This window comes from Globicephala melas, chromosome 16 (genome assembly GCF_963455315.2).
Source record: "Globicephala melas chromosome 16, mGloMel1.2, whole genome shotgun sequence".
Lineage (NCBI taxonomy): Eukaryota > Metazoa > Chordata > Mammalia > Artiodactyla > Delphinidae > Globicephala > Globicephala melas.
The window spans coordinates 71,458,447-71,475,434 of NC_083329.1; the positions used below are offsets into that span (position 1 = coordinate 71,458,447).

General features: G+C 41.2%; 1 protein-coding gene across 1 annotated transcript in view; it reads left to right on the forward strand.

Annotated features, from left to right (window-relative positions):
- The window catches only part of ANK3 (ankyrin 3), a 324,133-nt gene that overhangs the window by 276,626 nt on the left and 30,519 nt on the right, over positions 1–16,988 (forward strand). The window contains 4 exon segments of the mRNA XM_060285875.1: positions 641–8,440; positions 9,068–9,142; positions 12,663–12,794; positions 13,717–13,860. Of these exon segments, the coding sequence (XP_060141858.1) occupies positions 641–8,440; positions 9,068–9,142; positions 12,663–12,794; positions 13,717–13,860 (8,151 nt within the window).

The following is a 16,988-nucleotide window of genomic DNA, read 5'->3' on the forward strand; positions in this document are numbered from 1 at the left end:
ACATCAGTTGCCTGTCACTTAAAAGTTATTTTGGATCCTGCATGAAATAGGCTTGAGTGGCTTTCTAAAATAAGAGTTTTAGACATTTCATGTATAGCTACGCACATTGATGTGGTTCTAAGTAGGTGCAATCTGTATCACCGAGAGGTCCAAGGAGATGGAACATTAGAACTTACTAAAATGAGAGCTATATGGTTGCACGAGACAAACATGTACCTATACGGGCAAAACAGAACGGCTACTGATATTTCAAAACCAGCACATAAGAAAGTCAATAGGAAGTAAGGGAATAGTTTTTCCATTGTGGTTATTTTTCTCATCATCGTTTCCTTGTGTTTTTTGTTTTCTTTGTTTTTTTTCACTGTTGGCCTATTTGGTTGCAACGTGCTTTTTCTGTCTTTTCATTTCACACTGCTCTGTGTTTTACTTAGTTTTGTTTTTAACTTTGGATTAGTTATGTCTGTAGCAATTTTTTTTTCCTCTTAATTGTTCCTTTTGCCTCTTCCATTCTAAATCATGCAAACAATTGTACTTGCTTTTGTAATATTTCAAAGTTTACTGACCAATTTTTTTCTCTGGTCTCTCTGTTTCTCAACCATTTTTGTTGATTTTTGTGTTTGATTTCATTTTAAAATTTAAGAAACAGTTGAACGGAGCGCAGGACCAACGAGATCCCTCCCCACCACTTACTCATACAAGCCATTCTTTTCTGCAAGAGCATACCAGTCCTGCACAGCAGCTCCGATGACAGTGCCCGGGCCGGCCACGTCAGGCTTCACTTCCTTATCAAGTTCCTCCTCTAATACGCCATCAGCTTCTCCATTAAAATCAATATGGTCTGTTTCGACTCCTTCTCCAATCAAATCCACGTTAGGCGCATCAACTACATCTTCGGTTAAATCCATTAGTGATGTGGCATCTCCAATTAGATCCTTTCGGACAATTTCTTCGCCAATAAAAACAGTGGTGTCACAGTCTCCATACAATATCCAAGTTTCCTCTGGTACCCTGGTTAGAGCTCCCACAGTCACGGAGGCCTCGCCTTTAAAGGGGCTGGCATCCAATTCTACGTTTTCCTCTCGAACGTCCCCGGTGACTACAGCAGGATCTCTTTTGGAGAGGTCGTCCATTACCATGACACCCCCTGCTTCCCCCAAATCAAACATTAATATGTATTCCTCGAGTCTGCCATTTAAGTCAATTATCACATCCACAGCACCGCTAATATCTTCACCTTTAATGTCAGTGGTGTCTCCAGCTAAATCAACAGCTGATATCATTTCATCAGCTAAAGTTACGATGGCCTCTTCTCTCTCATCACCCGTGAAACAGATGCCTGGACACGCAGAGGTAGCATTAGTCAACGGATCTATTTCCCCTCTGAAATACCCATCATCTTCAACTTTAATTAACGGATGCAAAGCCACTGCCACGTTACAGGAAAAAATTGCTACAGCTACACACTCTGTGAGCTCTGTGGTTAATGGAGCCACTGACGCAGTTGAGAAAGTGTTCCCGACCACCACAGCAATGCCGTTTTCCCCACTCAGGTCATATGTTTCTCCAGCACCATCAGCTTTTCAGTCTCTAAGAACTCCTTCTGCAAGTGCACTCTATACATCCCTCGGGTCGTCGATATCTGCAACTACCTCATCTGTAACTTCATCAGTAATAACAGTGCCAGTATACTCTGTAGTCAATGTTTTGCCGGAACCAGCATTAAAGAAACTTCCAGACTCTAATTCACTTACAAAATCAGCAGCAGCCTTGCTGTCGCCCATTAAAACATTGACTACGGAGACACTTCCTCAGCCCCATTTCAATCGAACTTCATCTCCAGTTAAGTCATCTTTGTTCCTTGCACCATCTGCCCTCAAGCTGTCTACGCCATCTTCTCTGTCTTCCAGTCAGGAGATACTAAAAGACGTGGCTGAAATGAAGGAGGACCTAATGCGGATGACTGCAATACTCCAAACAGACGTGCCTGAGGAGAAGCCATTCCAACCTGAGCTCCCCAAAGAAGGGAGAATCGACGACGAAGAACCTTTCAAAATTGTCGAGAAAGTGAAGGAAGACTTAGTGAAAGTTAGTGAAATCCTTAAAAAGGATGTCTGTGTGGATAACAAGGGACCACCCAAATCACCAAAGAGTGACAACGGACATTCTCCCGAAGACGACTGGACAGAATTCAGTTCAGAAGAAATAAGAGAGGCAAGACAACAGGCTGCTGCGAGCCATTCTCCATCTCCGCCAGAGAGAGCGCAAGTTAAGGCAAAGGCTGCCTCCGACAAGGATTATAACTTGACCCAAGTTATCGATTACCTAACAAATGATATCGGGAGTAGTTCACTGACGAACTTCAAGTACAAGTTTGAGGATGCCAAGAAGGATGGTGAAGAGAGACAGAAACGAATTTTAAAACCAGCAATCGCCCTGCAGGAACACAAACTCAAAATGCCTCCAGCCTCCATGAGGTCTTCCACCTCCGAGAAGGAGTTATGTAAGATGGCCGATTCCTTCTTTGGAACAGATACTATTTTAGAGTCTCCAGATGACTTTTCTCAACATGACCAAGATAAAAGTCCCTTGTCTGACAGTGGCTTTGAAACAAGAAGTGAGAAAACACCTTCAGCCCCACAAAGCGCTGAAAGCACTGGTCCCAAACCACTTTTTCAGGAAGTCCCCATCCCTCCGGTCATTACAGAAACGAGAACTGAAGTGGTTCACGTTATCAGGAGCTATGAGCCCTCAGCTGGAGAGGCTCCCCCGTCCCAACCAGAGGAGCCCATGTCACCCAAACCGTCACCTACGTTTATGGAGCTGGAACCAAAGCCCACCGCTTCTAGTATTAAAGAAAAAGTCAAAGCGTTTCAAATGAAAACCAGTAGCGAAGAAGACGACCACAGTCACGTTCTGGGCAAAGGCATGCGTGTTAAAGAAGAGACTCACATAACCACGACCACCAGAATGGTTTATCATTCTCCACCAGGCAGTGAAGGCGCCTCTGAGAGAATTGAAGAAACCATGTCAGTCCACGACATCATGAAGGCCTTTCAGTCCGGGCGAGACCCTTCCAAAGAGCTGGCAGGTCTGTTTGAACATAAGTCGGCAGTGTCCCCAGACGTTCACAAGTCTGCTGCTGAAACCTCAGCCCAGCACGCAGAGAAGGACAACCAAATGAAACCCAAACTGGAGCGTATAATAGAAGTCCACATCGAAAAAGGTAACCAAGCTGAGCCCACTGAAGTCATTATTAGAGAAACCAAAAAGCATCCCGAAAAGGAAATGTATGTATATCAGAAAGACTTATCCCGGGGAGATATTAACCTAAAAGATTTTCTGCCAGAAAAACACGATGCTTTTCCTTGTTCAGAGGAACAGGGTCAGCAAGAAGAAGAAGAACTCACTGCTGAAGAGTCGTTGCCTTCTTATCTGGAGTCTTCCAGAGTAAACACTCCCGTGTCCCAAGAAGAAGATAGTCGCCCTAGTTCTGCTCAGCTCATATCTGATGACTCTTATAAAACACTGAAGCTTTGGAGTCAGCACTCAATAGAATACCATGACGATGAGTTGTCAGAACTAAGAGGGGAATCTTACAGGTTTGCTGAGAAAATGCTTCTGTCAGAAAAGCTAGATGTGTCTCATTCTGATACCGAGGAATCAGTTACAGACCATGCGGGACCCCCTAGCTCAGAGTTACAGGGGTCTGATAAGCGGGCCAGAGAAAAAGTAGTCACTGCCCCCAAAAAAGAAATTCTCTCCAAAATCTATAAAGATGTGTCTGAAAATGGTGTAGGTAAAGTGTCTAAGGATGAGCATTTTGATAAAGTGACAGTGTTGCACTATTCTGGCGATGTTAGTAGTCCAAAACATGCCATGTGGATGCGCTTTGCTGAGGACAGATTAGACAGAGGTAGAGAGAAGTTGATATACGAAGATAGGGTGGACAGGACCGTGAAGGAAGCTGAAGAAAAACTGACTGAAGTGTCACAGTTTTTTCGTGACAGAACCGAAAAGCTCAATGATGAACTGCAGTCCCCAGAGAAAAAGCCACACCCTAGGAATGGCAAAGAATACTCATCTCAAAGCTCTACCGGTAGCAGCCCTGAGAAAGCACTGCTGACAGAACTGCTGGCCAACAGTGACGAGTGGGTCAAGGCGAGGCAGCGTGGCTGTGACAGACAAGGCTTCCCCAGAGCCGACGAGAAGGACGCAGTCAGTCTGCCCAGCAGCCCGGAGGTGGTTCCTTCCCAACAGACTGAGGATAGCAAGTCCACAGAGGAAGCCAAAGGAGTTCGTTCACAGAGCAAAGAATCAGAAGGGCCCCAGTCTGGGTTTCAGCTCAAACAATCGAAACTCAGTTCCATTAGATTAAAATTTGAACAAGGCGCGCAGGCCAAAAGTAAGGACGTTTCTCAAGAAGACACAAAGCCGGATGGCCAATCCAGAATCCCAGTTAAAAAAATCCAGGAGAGCAAGCTACCTGTCTACCAAGTGTTCACTAGAGAGAAACAGCAGAAGGCCATAGACCCTTTGGATGAAAGTGTCCCTATGCAAAAAGATCTTACGGTATTCAGAGCTAAAGATGAACATGTTCAGAGCCATGAAACGGTTGTAAATGATTTTGGCTCTGATGATGTGAAAAAACAGAGAACTGAAATCTCAAGTAAAGCAATGCCTGACTATTTTTCTGAGCAACAGCCTAAGGACTTGGCCTGTCACGTAACCGCAGAATTAGCAACCAAGGGACCATGGGACAAAAAGGTCTTTAGAACGTGGGAAAGTCCTGGAGCCACTAACAATAAGTCGCAGAAAGAGAAACTTTCACATGTACTTGTTCATGATGTAAGAGAGAATCACGTTGGTCACCCTGAGAGTAAAACTGTTGATCAGAGGGATGAATTTCTGTCTGTGACTGAGAGAGAACACAAATTGTTAACAAATGGCTCTCTCTCAGAAATTAAGGAAATGACTGTAAAATCTCCCTCCAAAAAAGTCTTATACAGGGAATACGGTGTTAAAGACGGGGAACATCCAGGTGGATCTCTTGACCAACCTTCCAGGAGAAGTGAGAGCTCGGCAGTGTCGCACATCCCAGTCAGGGCTGCGGAGGAAAGGAGGACGCCGTCTTCTGACATTCTCGATGGTTTTTGCAAGCAGTCGACATTTCCAAAACATGAACTATCACAAAAGTTATCCCACTCAAGTATGAGTAAAGAGACAGCTGAGACACAGCACTTTAATGCTACAGAAGATGAAAAAGTTACCTATTCAGAAATCAGCAAAGTTTCCAAACGTCAGAGTTACGTAGGCTTATGCCCGCCTCTCAATGAAACCGAGCTCTCCCCGACCAAGTCTCCTGATTCTCTAGAGTTTAGCCCAGGAAAGGAATCGCCCTCTAGTGATGTACTCGACCACAGTCCCATTGATGGATTGGAAAAAGTTGCACCACTGGCCCAGACGGAGGGAGGGAAAGAGATAAAAACTTTACCTGTTTATGTCAGTTTTGTACAGGTGGGGAAGCAGTATGAAAAGGAGATACAACAAGGAGGTGTAAAAAAAATCATAAGTCAGGAATGTAAGACGGTACAAGAGACCAGGGGGACCTTTTATACAACTAGACAGCAAAAGCAACCCCCTTCTCCCCAGGCTAGTCCCGAAGATGATACTCTAGAGCAAGTGTCCTTTCTAGACAGCTCTGGGAAAAGCCCTTTAACCCCAGAGACGCCCAGTTCAGAGGAAGTGAGTTATGAATTTACATCTAAGACACCCGACTCGCTTATAGCTTATATACCAGGCAAACCCAGCCCAATTCCCGAGGTTTCGGAGGAATCTGAGGAGGAGGGACAGGCCAGGTCAGCCTCCTTACAGCAGACTGCAGTGGAGGAGACGGCAGCAGTCGGGCGCCACACGCCTAGCAGTGTGAGCACAGACTCTAACCAAAGACTCAGAGCTAACAGGGTTGCCTACATTGAATTTCCCCCTCCTCCACCGCTGGATGCAGACCAGATGGAGTCCGATAAGAAACATCCTTACCTCCCTGAAAGAGAGGTTGACATGATTGAAGTCAGTCTGCAAGACGAGCATGACAAGTACCGGCTGGCGGAACCAGTCATCAGGGTGCAGCCGCCTTCCCCAGTTCCTCCTGGGGCGGACATCAGTGACTCCAGCGATGACGAATCCCTTTATCAACCAGTCCCGGTCAAAAAATACACCTTCAAGTTAAAAGAGGTCGACGACGAACAAAAAGAAGTGACAAAATCCAAAGCCTCCGCTGAAAAGGCTTCCACCCAGAGAGAATCAGAAATGAATGGATCTGGAAAAGATACTGAATTTGGCCTTGGCCTTGATTCACCTCAGAATGAAACGGCCCAGAATGGGAACAACGACCAGTCCATCACAGAGTGTTCCATTGCCACCACGGCAGAGTTTTCTCACGATACAGATGCCACAGAGATCGACTCTCTGGACGGCTACGACCTGCAAGATGAAGATGACGGCTTGACAGAGAGTGATTCTAAATTCCCAAGTCAAACCCTGGAGCTGAAGAAAGATGTCTGGAACACGGAGGGCATTCTGAAGCCAGCTGATCGCTCCTTTAGCCAAAGCAAGTTGGAAGTTATCCAGGAGGAGGAGGGAAGGGTGGGGCCAGATGAAGAGAAGCCACCTTCCAAAAGCCCTTCATCTGAAAAGACTCCCGCTAAGACTGATCAGAAGTCGGGGGCCCAGTTTTTCACACTAGAAGGCAGACATCCTGACAGATCAGTGTTTCCTGATACTTATTTCAGTTACAAAGTAGATGAAGAATTTGCCACTCCTTTTAAGACGGTAGCTACCAAAGGTCTAGATTTTGACCCCTGGTCTAATAACCGAGGGGATGATGACGTTTATGACAGTAAATCACGGGAAGACGAAACTAAGCCATTTGGTCTGGCTGTGGAAGACCGCTCTCCAGCCACCACCCCTGATACAACGCCAGCCCGAACGCCAACTGACGAAAGTACCCCTACTAGTGAGCCTAACCCCTTCCCATTTCATGAAGGAAAAATGTTTGAGATGACTCGCAGTGGTGCAATTGACATGAGCAAGAGGGATTTTGTGGAAGAGAGGCTCCAATTTTTCCAGATTGGTGAGCATACTTCTGAAGGGAAGTCAGGGGACCCGGGGGAAGGGGATAAAAGTACAGTCACTGCCATACCACAGCCACAGGCAGGGGACACCACTGTAGAAACCAATCTAGAGGGAAATGTAGAGGCACCTACAGTGGAACCTAACCCCAGCATCCCGACCAGCGGAGAGTGTCAGGAAGGCACATCCGGTAGCGGCTCCCAGGAGAAAGCAGCAGCAGCGGCCACTAACACCTCTAAACTTGACCCCAAGTTGCGCACGCCTATAAAGATGGGAATTTCTGCGTCCACCATGACCTTGAAGAAAGAAGGCCCTGGAGAAGTGACAGATAAGATAGAAGCTGTGATGACCAGTGGTCAGGGATTAGAGAATGAACCTGTAACAGTGATTTCAAATACAGCCGATAGCCACATGGGCGTTAGGCCCCAAGAAAAACATGATTTTCAAAAAGATAACTTTAATAACAACAACAATTTGGATTCTTCCACTATACAGACAGATAACATTACAAGTCACGTAGTTCTGACAGAACATTCTGCACCCACTTGTACCACAGAGAGAGCTAACCCAGTGAAAAGCTCATCAGGAAAAAGGACAGGGGTACTGCAAGGACACTGTGTGAGAGAGAAACAGAAAGTTCTCGGAGAGCAGCAAAAGACAAAGGAATCAATAGGGATTAGGCGAAAATCCAAACTTCCCATAAAGGCCACTTCACCAAAAGATCTCTTCCCACCAGATCATATGCCAAACATTCATGTGAGTAAAATGAAGCAGGTTAGTCAATCTGAGAAAACCAAAACCCTTACTGCTTCTTCACGTGTAGATGTAAAGTCCAGAATTCCAGTGAAGAATACACACAGGGAAAACACAGGTTCAGTTAGAAAACCGTGTGCTACACAAAAGCAGGGGCAGCCAGACAGAGGCAAGGCCAAACAGCTTCCATCCAAGTTGCCAGTAAAGGTAAGATCCACCTGTGTCACCACCGTCACCACCACCACCACCACCACCACAGTTAAAGTTAGGAAAAGTCAGCTTAAGGAAGTATGTAAACACTCCATTGAATATTTTAAGGGAATTAGTGGTGAGACCTTAAAGCTTGTGGACCGCCTCTCGGAAGAAGACAAAAAGATGCAGTCCGAGTTGTCCGATGAGGAAGACAGTACCTCGAGAAACACGTCGTTGTCCGAGACTTCCCGGGGTGGCCAGCCTTCGGTTACAGCGAAGTCTGCTAGAGATAAGAAAACAGAGGCAGCACCTTTAAAATCAAAGAGTGAAAAGGCCGGCAGTGAGAAATGGAGCAGTAGGAGGACTGGTGAGAATGAAGGCAGTCAGGTCTCTCGAGCACTCTTTGCTCACATCCTGGAGAACGAGCATAGTTTGTAAACACTTTCCAACTCGTAGACCCTAGTGCATGAACTGTTGTGATTGCCTGTGGAGTGACTTAACCGTAGTTTCTCATTCTGTCATTGTCATCTGTATGTGCTGTCTATATACTCTTCTTTCTTCCTCTTAACCCAACGACACTGTAGACAGCTAGGGAAGCATGCTGAAGATATCGGTGTCATTCAAGATGAGCAACTTTTTTTTTTTTTCAGTGTGCTAATGGATATGATTCTGTCAAAGTAAAAGCACAGATGTTGAAATGCCATCGTGGTGTTTTCACCAACACGACACTTCTGTAACTACTTAAAGTAGCTAGCTTGTCAGCATGTTGAATTCCATTACATTGAGCATCCATGTAGTCTGACATTTGGCCTGATGCAGGTGAAAATCAAGTGAGTCATGTGAAAAGAGCAGTGTTCATGTAGGTGATTAGGACACATTTAAGTGTACAGTGTTAGCAGTAGTCTCTCTGTAAAATCTGAATACTGCTAAAAGCAATTTTCCAGTATCGTGTCTTTCTTGATGATTATTTTAATTAAGAAATTGTAAATCGTAGGTCCACAGAGTCCATGTGAACGGACAGATATCAGGATGGCAATAGTAGCCGACCACCTGGGACTTAGTTGGACAGGTAAGTGTGTATACACCTGAATGAAACAGTTTCTTAATTTGTCTTTTTCACAAGCAGTTTATTATTAAAAACAAAAAGCAATGAGTAAAAAACATTTTTATCACTTGTAATTCTATCTACCCAGAGTTAATTATAGTATACTGTGTTTTTCAAAACTTTTCTAGGCACATACCCTAAAGAATAGACATTTAAATCTTATTTTACCTTAAATTTAAGCACTTTCTTCACAATGCCATTTCTGGTAATATGGGATAACCTTTTACCTAATAGCAAATTTATTTTGTGGCATATAGGAAAACGTAGCTAGGGCCTATGGTTTTCAAATAATCCAAAAATTTTAGCTATGGTTTATGCCCTTAGATCAGCTCTCTTAGGCAATAGTCCAACTAATCCATGCCTAGGTTTCACAAATCTTAATCATTCATGAGTCACTGTCACAATTTTTACGATATACACGTATTATTTGCATGCTTATTGAGCTGATACTTTTAAGCGGGCTCACTTTTACGCTCAAAGATTTATTTAAAAGGAAATCTTACGTCATTTTGATAATGGAAAACAAGGATCATGTTCAATAACTATATAAACAAGAAAACAAAGGATGAGCGTTAAGCTTAAATTTTGAATTAAAATTGAAAAAATAGGATACAGGTGAATGAATCTATTCAATTTACAAAAATAGTGGAGCTCTGTGAAATGAATGATACTTTTTATAATCAGGGTGTAGAAGAGGAATTTTGGGCTTGATTTCACTTCATTAAAGATGAAGATAAGGCTCTGTGTCAACTGGACAATACTGCTTTGTAGTTTTTTTTGGTTTTTTTTGCGGAACGCGGGCCTCTCACTGTTGTGGCCTCCCTCTCCCGTTGTGGAGCACAGTCTCCGGACGTGCAGGCTCAGCGGCCATGGCTCACAGGCCTAGCCACTCCGCGGCATGTGGGATCCCCCCGGACCGGGGCACGAACCCGTATCCCCTGCATTGGCAGGCGGACTCTCAACCACTGCGCCACCAGGGAAGCCCCTGCTTTGTAGTTTTGATGTTAACTGGGCCCCCCAAATCCTACTTCACATGAATCAGAGAAATTTTAAGTTTTATAGGTTGAGTGTATTTTTTTTTAATGCACAGCCAAAAAACAACAGTTAAATATAAATAAATGTTAATTATTGTCCTATTTAAAGTCATCTTGCATACTATCAGCGACATACATTCTCTACTCAGGGAAACAATTATCTAGGCTATCAAAATGGACAACATGAAACTAGATCATGGCACAAAAGGTCATTTACATTTATTTCCTTCGAATGCCCTGAATCCCAGGCCTTCCCCACCCTCCGTATTAAGGCCTCCTCTCTCCTTCCGCCCAGCCCTGCCCTCAGGCACACTGCTACTGACCTGGCCTAGTGGAGCTCTTAAGATACAGTGGGTCTGAGTAATCCTTTGCAGACTGTTGAGAGTTAACAGTAATTCATTATGTATAAGTATTTCTGCACATAAAATTAATAATAGTATTATATTTTAACAGTGGACACTGTAATCTGAAAATAGCCTGGAGCTAATGTTGATTTTGTGTATTATTTACCCATAACTATTGGATTATTTTCTTTAAGCAAAACCAGTCCTTAGTTTGTCAGAGTAAACTCTTGGAGAATATGTGACATAAGAATAGCGAGAGGGCTTCCCTGGTGGCGCAGTGGTTGAGAGTCCTCCTGCCGATGCAGGGAACACGGGTTCGTGCCCCGGTCAGGGAGGTTCCCACATGCCACGGAGCGGCTGGGCCCGTGAGCCATGGCCGCTGAGCCTGCGCGTCCGGAGCCTGTGCTCCGCAATGGGAGCGGCCACAACAGTGAGAGGCCCGCGTACCGGAAAAAAAAAAAGAATAGCGAGACAAAGTCATAAAACTGTAAAATTCTTAGTGACAATGTGTCTTTGCTCTTCACTGAGTCTCTAGACAAAGGATATGGTTTGGTCACGAGGGCAGGAAGGATTACTGCCCTTAAAACACAAAGAGATAAGGCACTTAAAAAAAATTAACTTTTCTAATTCAAATTACTATATGCTCAATGAAGATTATTAGGAAAATTAGCATTTAGAAAAACAAAATTTAAATCCATCCCTCAGAACCGCTGTTAACAAGCAACTTAATGTACTTTGGTTTTTTTTTTTAAAATAAAAAGCTTTTAAAATGTTATATACACAATGTAATTTTCTGCTTTTTTATTTACTTTCTGATCTTGGTTTTAATGGACAAATAACATCCAATAGCCATACTTTACAATGGTGTTTTGCTGTTGGTCACAATGCACTAGTGAGTCATGAAATCAATTCATGCTTTGTTTTTGTTTTTAAAGGGAAAAGAAAATGTCTATGACATATAGTAAGGTTGTTTTGCTCCATAAAGATGTGGTTTCATTTATATAAGCATCATGATATACAATGTATTTCTAACTGTGGGCTGTGATCACTTTGCCAGCCACTGCATTACATTAATTAACTTCTCTCCTTTTGTTCAACACATGCTTTGTTTTCAATTTTTCAGTAGTACAAGCCTACAGTGAGCATTCATGTATGTAAATAATTGTGTACAACCCTGTGTACTGTCACCATAGATTTCTAGGAGTGAAATCAGTTGGTCAAAGGATACAGACTTTTTTGAGCCTCTGAATATATTTTGCCAAACTGCTGGAAATGGTACTTAAGGAGGATAGAATCGTCCAATTCCTTTTCCATGGATTTTTTTCCCATTTCTTACTTTTTATAATCATTTAAGGTAATAAACACCTGACACATCTTTTTTAAATGTACAAAAAATATACAGTGAAAAGTAAGTCTCCTTCTCACCTTTGACTCCCAAGTTTAACTCTCCCAAGGCAACTACGCATATCATATGTATCCTTCCAAAGACACACTCTGCATTTACAAGATTGAGTGTGTGGTTATAGAACACTTAGCTGGACAGAAAGCTTATCTCCCTTTTATTTTTTACACAAGTGACAGCATCTCATAGACAATGATCTGGCTTGGAGTCATCATTTAACCTCCCAAGTGGCTCTGATGAAACTTGAAGGCATATAGAATAGAGTATTATGTGAGTAAAAGATCTACTTCATGGAGGTTGCCGAGAGAAAACTCTACCGGCTCCTCTTGTGCCATGTTTATGAATTGTATATCCCTACCTATCTTGTATGAAGTTTGCTCAAATTGCAGACAATAATTTGGCTGAGTTAAAAGAACCTAGCAACATCCTCTTTGAACAGAGCAAGAATCTTTATAAAATAATCTCCAAAGGGAATCTGATTATAACCAAGGAATTATCTTAGGAGAGATAAGTCACAGCTTGTATATTATCAGTATTTTCCTGTGAAATCAAGTATATAAAGATTAATGCCCAAGGCTGTACCTGGGTTTTACTATAAAATCCTTTCCCTTTTATGGGGGGGGGGCAGTTGAGCATTACTTTTATGAAATATATGTGATAAAATTACAATATGAAATCTTAGTAACTCCTTTTCTTTTCTACAGAACTGGCAAGGGAACTGAATTTTTCAGTGGATGAAATCAATCAAATACGTGTGGAAAATCCAAATTCTTTAATTTCTCAAAGCTTCATGTTATTAAAAAAATGGGTTACCAGAGATGGAAAAAATGCTACAAGTATGCTGAAATTATATTACTTTAACTTGCAAAATTGCATATGTCTAATATTTCAGATAAGCCTACTGTTAATAAAATCACAGTGATCATAAAGTAATGGCAAGCCTTTTGAAGTTATACTTGTTTAATTTTGTGCTAATATTCTAAACTTCTGTCTTTAGGAAGCTTTTTAGGAAGCAAGTAGTAGGGGCTTTTGGGCATTTTGTCTATATTTGCATTTTTTGCATTTTTCTCTGTGACCATCAAAAATGAAAATATAATTCTAGCTGTTCAGTCATGGGGCGGTAGTGGGAAACAATGTGAAGTTACTGCTATGGCCAGAAATGGATGTGCAGGGAGATAATAGAGAAAAGGATAAGATCAAACCATTTTATCCAGCCTGGTCTGTGATGGCAGAGCACTCCCCAGTACTCCTGGGTTTTGTGTGGTTTAGGTGGTGGTAGGGGAGTGGTGCTATACTGTGATAAATGCCAACCCATAACGATGTGGAATCAGTTACTGGGGGTTTGCCTGGGTCGGCCTGACCTTAGTAAGTCATTAATGCTAAGCATCAAATATAAGGGTGACATATATATATATTTTGACAGTCTAACAGGAGAGGAATGTGTTTATTAGATCCCCTTATAACTAACGGGAGTCTCGCTGTCTTGAGGCCTATCTGCTCTGCGCCTTACAGAGACGGAACGAATGTGGCTGTCATCACACACGGCTTCACAAAATGATTCTTAAGACCCTAACGTATCTTCCCTGGAGCAGCGAGCTTTCTGAGCCTTCTGGGTAGTGAATGTTGCAGAGGTGCAGTGAGGCGGGACTAAGACGCTAGGAGGGTCAAGAGAGCCATGCCTTTGTGTGGGTATTGTGATGACTTAGAAGAAAATCATTTAATTGGGTTTTCAACCTTTTTTTTTCCCTCCTCTTTCAGCTGATGCCTTAACTGCGGTCTTGACAAAAATTAATCGAATAGATATAGTGACTCTGCTAGAAGGACCAATATTTGATTATGGAAATATTTCAGGCACCAGAAGTTTTGCAGATGAGAACAGTGTTTTCCATGACCCTGTGGATGGTAACTGAATTTAGTGTTCATATTTACTTAATCATTTGATAAAATTTGAAAGTGCAGTAGGACAAGGCAGTCACGTAAAACCAACTAAATTATGATTTGCTTGACTTAATTTCTCATTTTCACGGCATATTCTCTGCCAGAGTCTGCCAACAAACACCCTGATAGAACAAACTTGATAAATGTCTCTGTTATATAAAATACAGATAATGAAGTATATAAAGGCATAAGTTAACTGAAAGAGTTGGTATCTCAAATGTTTTATATGACCAAATGGAAGAAAATTTAATATCTAGAGAATATGTTGCTTTTGTCATTTTTATATTAACCTAAAAAACTAGGGAACTCTTTTATTCCTATTTAGGTAAAACCAAATTGTGGGCTATTATACAAATTGTTAAGTAAAATGGTTAATTACTGTTTTGAGAACAAGTATTTAAGCATGTACTGAAAGAGACGAATGTATCACTCAAACAGGTGTTTTCGTTATTTAGCATTATTTTAACTTCATATGCTGCCATTTTTTTGTTTGGAAAAACACTACTTGACCCATCGTATATAAAAGGTAGCATAATTTCTAATTCAATGAGCATACATGTCACTAATATAATAATTCCTCTTTTACATTAGCTTAATTTATATGATAATGGTGTCATTTTTCCTTCATTATGTAAATTGGGGCTTTTTTCAACAAAGTATTAAGAAAAGTATGACAAATATCTTACTATGTTTTTCAAGATGTTCATAAATGGAAATTTATTCCTATAATGAATTTTGAGTACAAAAATGTTGATGCTATGGAGGCAAGAAGAGGAGCTAGGGATATTTTTCTACTATTTCAATTTTTTTTAAATATGGTGATTTTTTTTCTATTTTTAAACAGCAAAGTTAGACCACCAATAATCAATAACTTATAATTCTGCATATGTGACAAAACATCTCAAATTCTTAGAAAGTTTCTGCTTACTAAAGTCAACAGAAAATTTAAAGTGTACCTTGTTATCCCCATAACATAAACATGTGGGTAATAATGTCAAAAGTGGTTTCTTTTTAAGCTTATAAATATCACAGAACCTGGAAAAATGCTCTCTTCAAGGCCCTGTCTTATATGTGAGGCCATATATTGATGACCAAACTCTCTGTGCACAAGATAAAGACAGACCACTATTATATCAAATTTTGGGTTTTTGCCAAGTTTATAGAATATTTTAATATTCTTTACTGGGAAACTTTTTTAAGAAAAGTAGTTTTAACAAACAAGATGATCAGAAAGGAATGGAAGTATTCAATGGAATTGAAAGTTTCATTTAACATTTTAAAATCAGAGTATCATTAAATAAATCCACAAGGGCTTTTTGTTGCTACATCTTAATATTTTATATTCTCTATTTTTAAAATTCTTAGGGAAATTTATGTTTATGAAGTAAATTTTACTTGTGCAGATTATAAACCTCATGTAGTCTTAGACAAATTTTCAACATTCTGGTTTATGGGTGACCATAACAGAAAAATGTTCACGTACCTATAGTAATTTGAATTTACAACCAAAGCTAAGTTGGTATTTATCTTGGACTGATGGAAAAATTAGGCTTTAGTTTTTTAGACCAATAAGTCAGAAAGTGTGCCTGGTTGCCTTTTTGTTCCGGTCTCTCCTCTTCGTTGAACTTTTGTGAAACTTCCTTTCCTCACCATGACCAGACCATTGTTGACTTTTCTCTCTGCTGAAGGAGAAAAATAACTCCCTTAGTCCACGCAGCAAAGTTTAAAACGAGGCAATTTCTCCCTCCTTCCCCTTTGTGTAGGCTGGTTAGTAAACTTCTGCTGTCTCATAGCACTGTCATGACTATTCAGAGAGCTCTCTGTGAATGGCCTTCCTCCCGTCTCTGTTGTGTATCATTTCTTTTTTCTCTTTATTTGATTCATGCTTCTGAGTGGACCCCTACCACCAAGTTCACCAAGACTTTCATGCGTACACAACCCTTTCATCTCTGTCACATTATGACACCTGAAGAGTTTACATGGAGTCTTTTCTACTTTATCTGCTTTTTAAATCCTTTTCCTAACATCTTTTTAGATTTTTTTCCCAGTACTACTGCTCTAAAATCTAATGGTCATTTCTTTCCAAAGATTAAATTCATTTTTCTTTGCTGTAAACTTCAAGTGAAATAAGTTAAGAATTAAGAGTTGGGTAGCATCACTCTTATGTACGGTTCTTAAAATAAGTTATAAGTAATTAATTATAAAAATTGGTTTCTTGTGGCTTGCTGTATTCAGTCCACCACAGTGTGGATTTTGCATGCTAAAAGTAGAAAGATATTAATTTGGCCATGCAATAAATGTATCTTACGTAATGACAGCTAACTTTATATCGGATCAAACTTGTGTATTTAAGTTACTGTATTAAAATTACCAAAATCGATAAACAATTTATATCTTAATTAACTAGTATTCTATTTTATTGTAGTTTGCACTAGTCTTTTATTTCATTGTATTACATATACTTGAACTACACCAATAAATTTATCAACATTATTCTGTAATTCATCACACATTTTCATACCTAATATAATTTAAGTCATTCCATGTGTTTTTGTTTGATGTGCTCTAATTCATTCCAGTCAGTCCAAATGTACTGTCTTCCATAGGTTATCCTCCCCTTCAAGTGGAACTGGAAACTCCCACAGGGTTGCAGTACACACCACCCACCCCTTTCCAGCAAGATGATTATTTTAGTGATCTCTCTAGCATAGAATCTCCCCTTAGAACCCCCAGTAGACTGAGTGATGGGGTAGTGCCTTCCCAGGGAAACGTAGAGCATTCAGCAGACGGACCTCCAGTCGTAACTGCAGAAGACACGTCCTTGGAAGAGAGCAGACTTGAAGACTCAATGCCTTTGACAGAAATACCTGAAGCAGTGGATGTACATGAGAGCCAGTTGGAGAATGTATGTCTGAGTGAGTATCCTCAATACCTCGGAAGGATGGCTGGGGTCCCAAAAGATGTTAAACCAGCAGAGCCATTGGAACAGACTAGAAAAGTAGGAGTGAGCCCTGAGCAGCAAGAGAAAGGAAAATCTGGTCCTGATGAGGAGATGACGGAAGAAAAACTCAAATCTCTATTTGAGGATATTC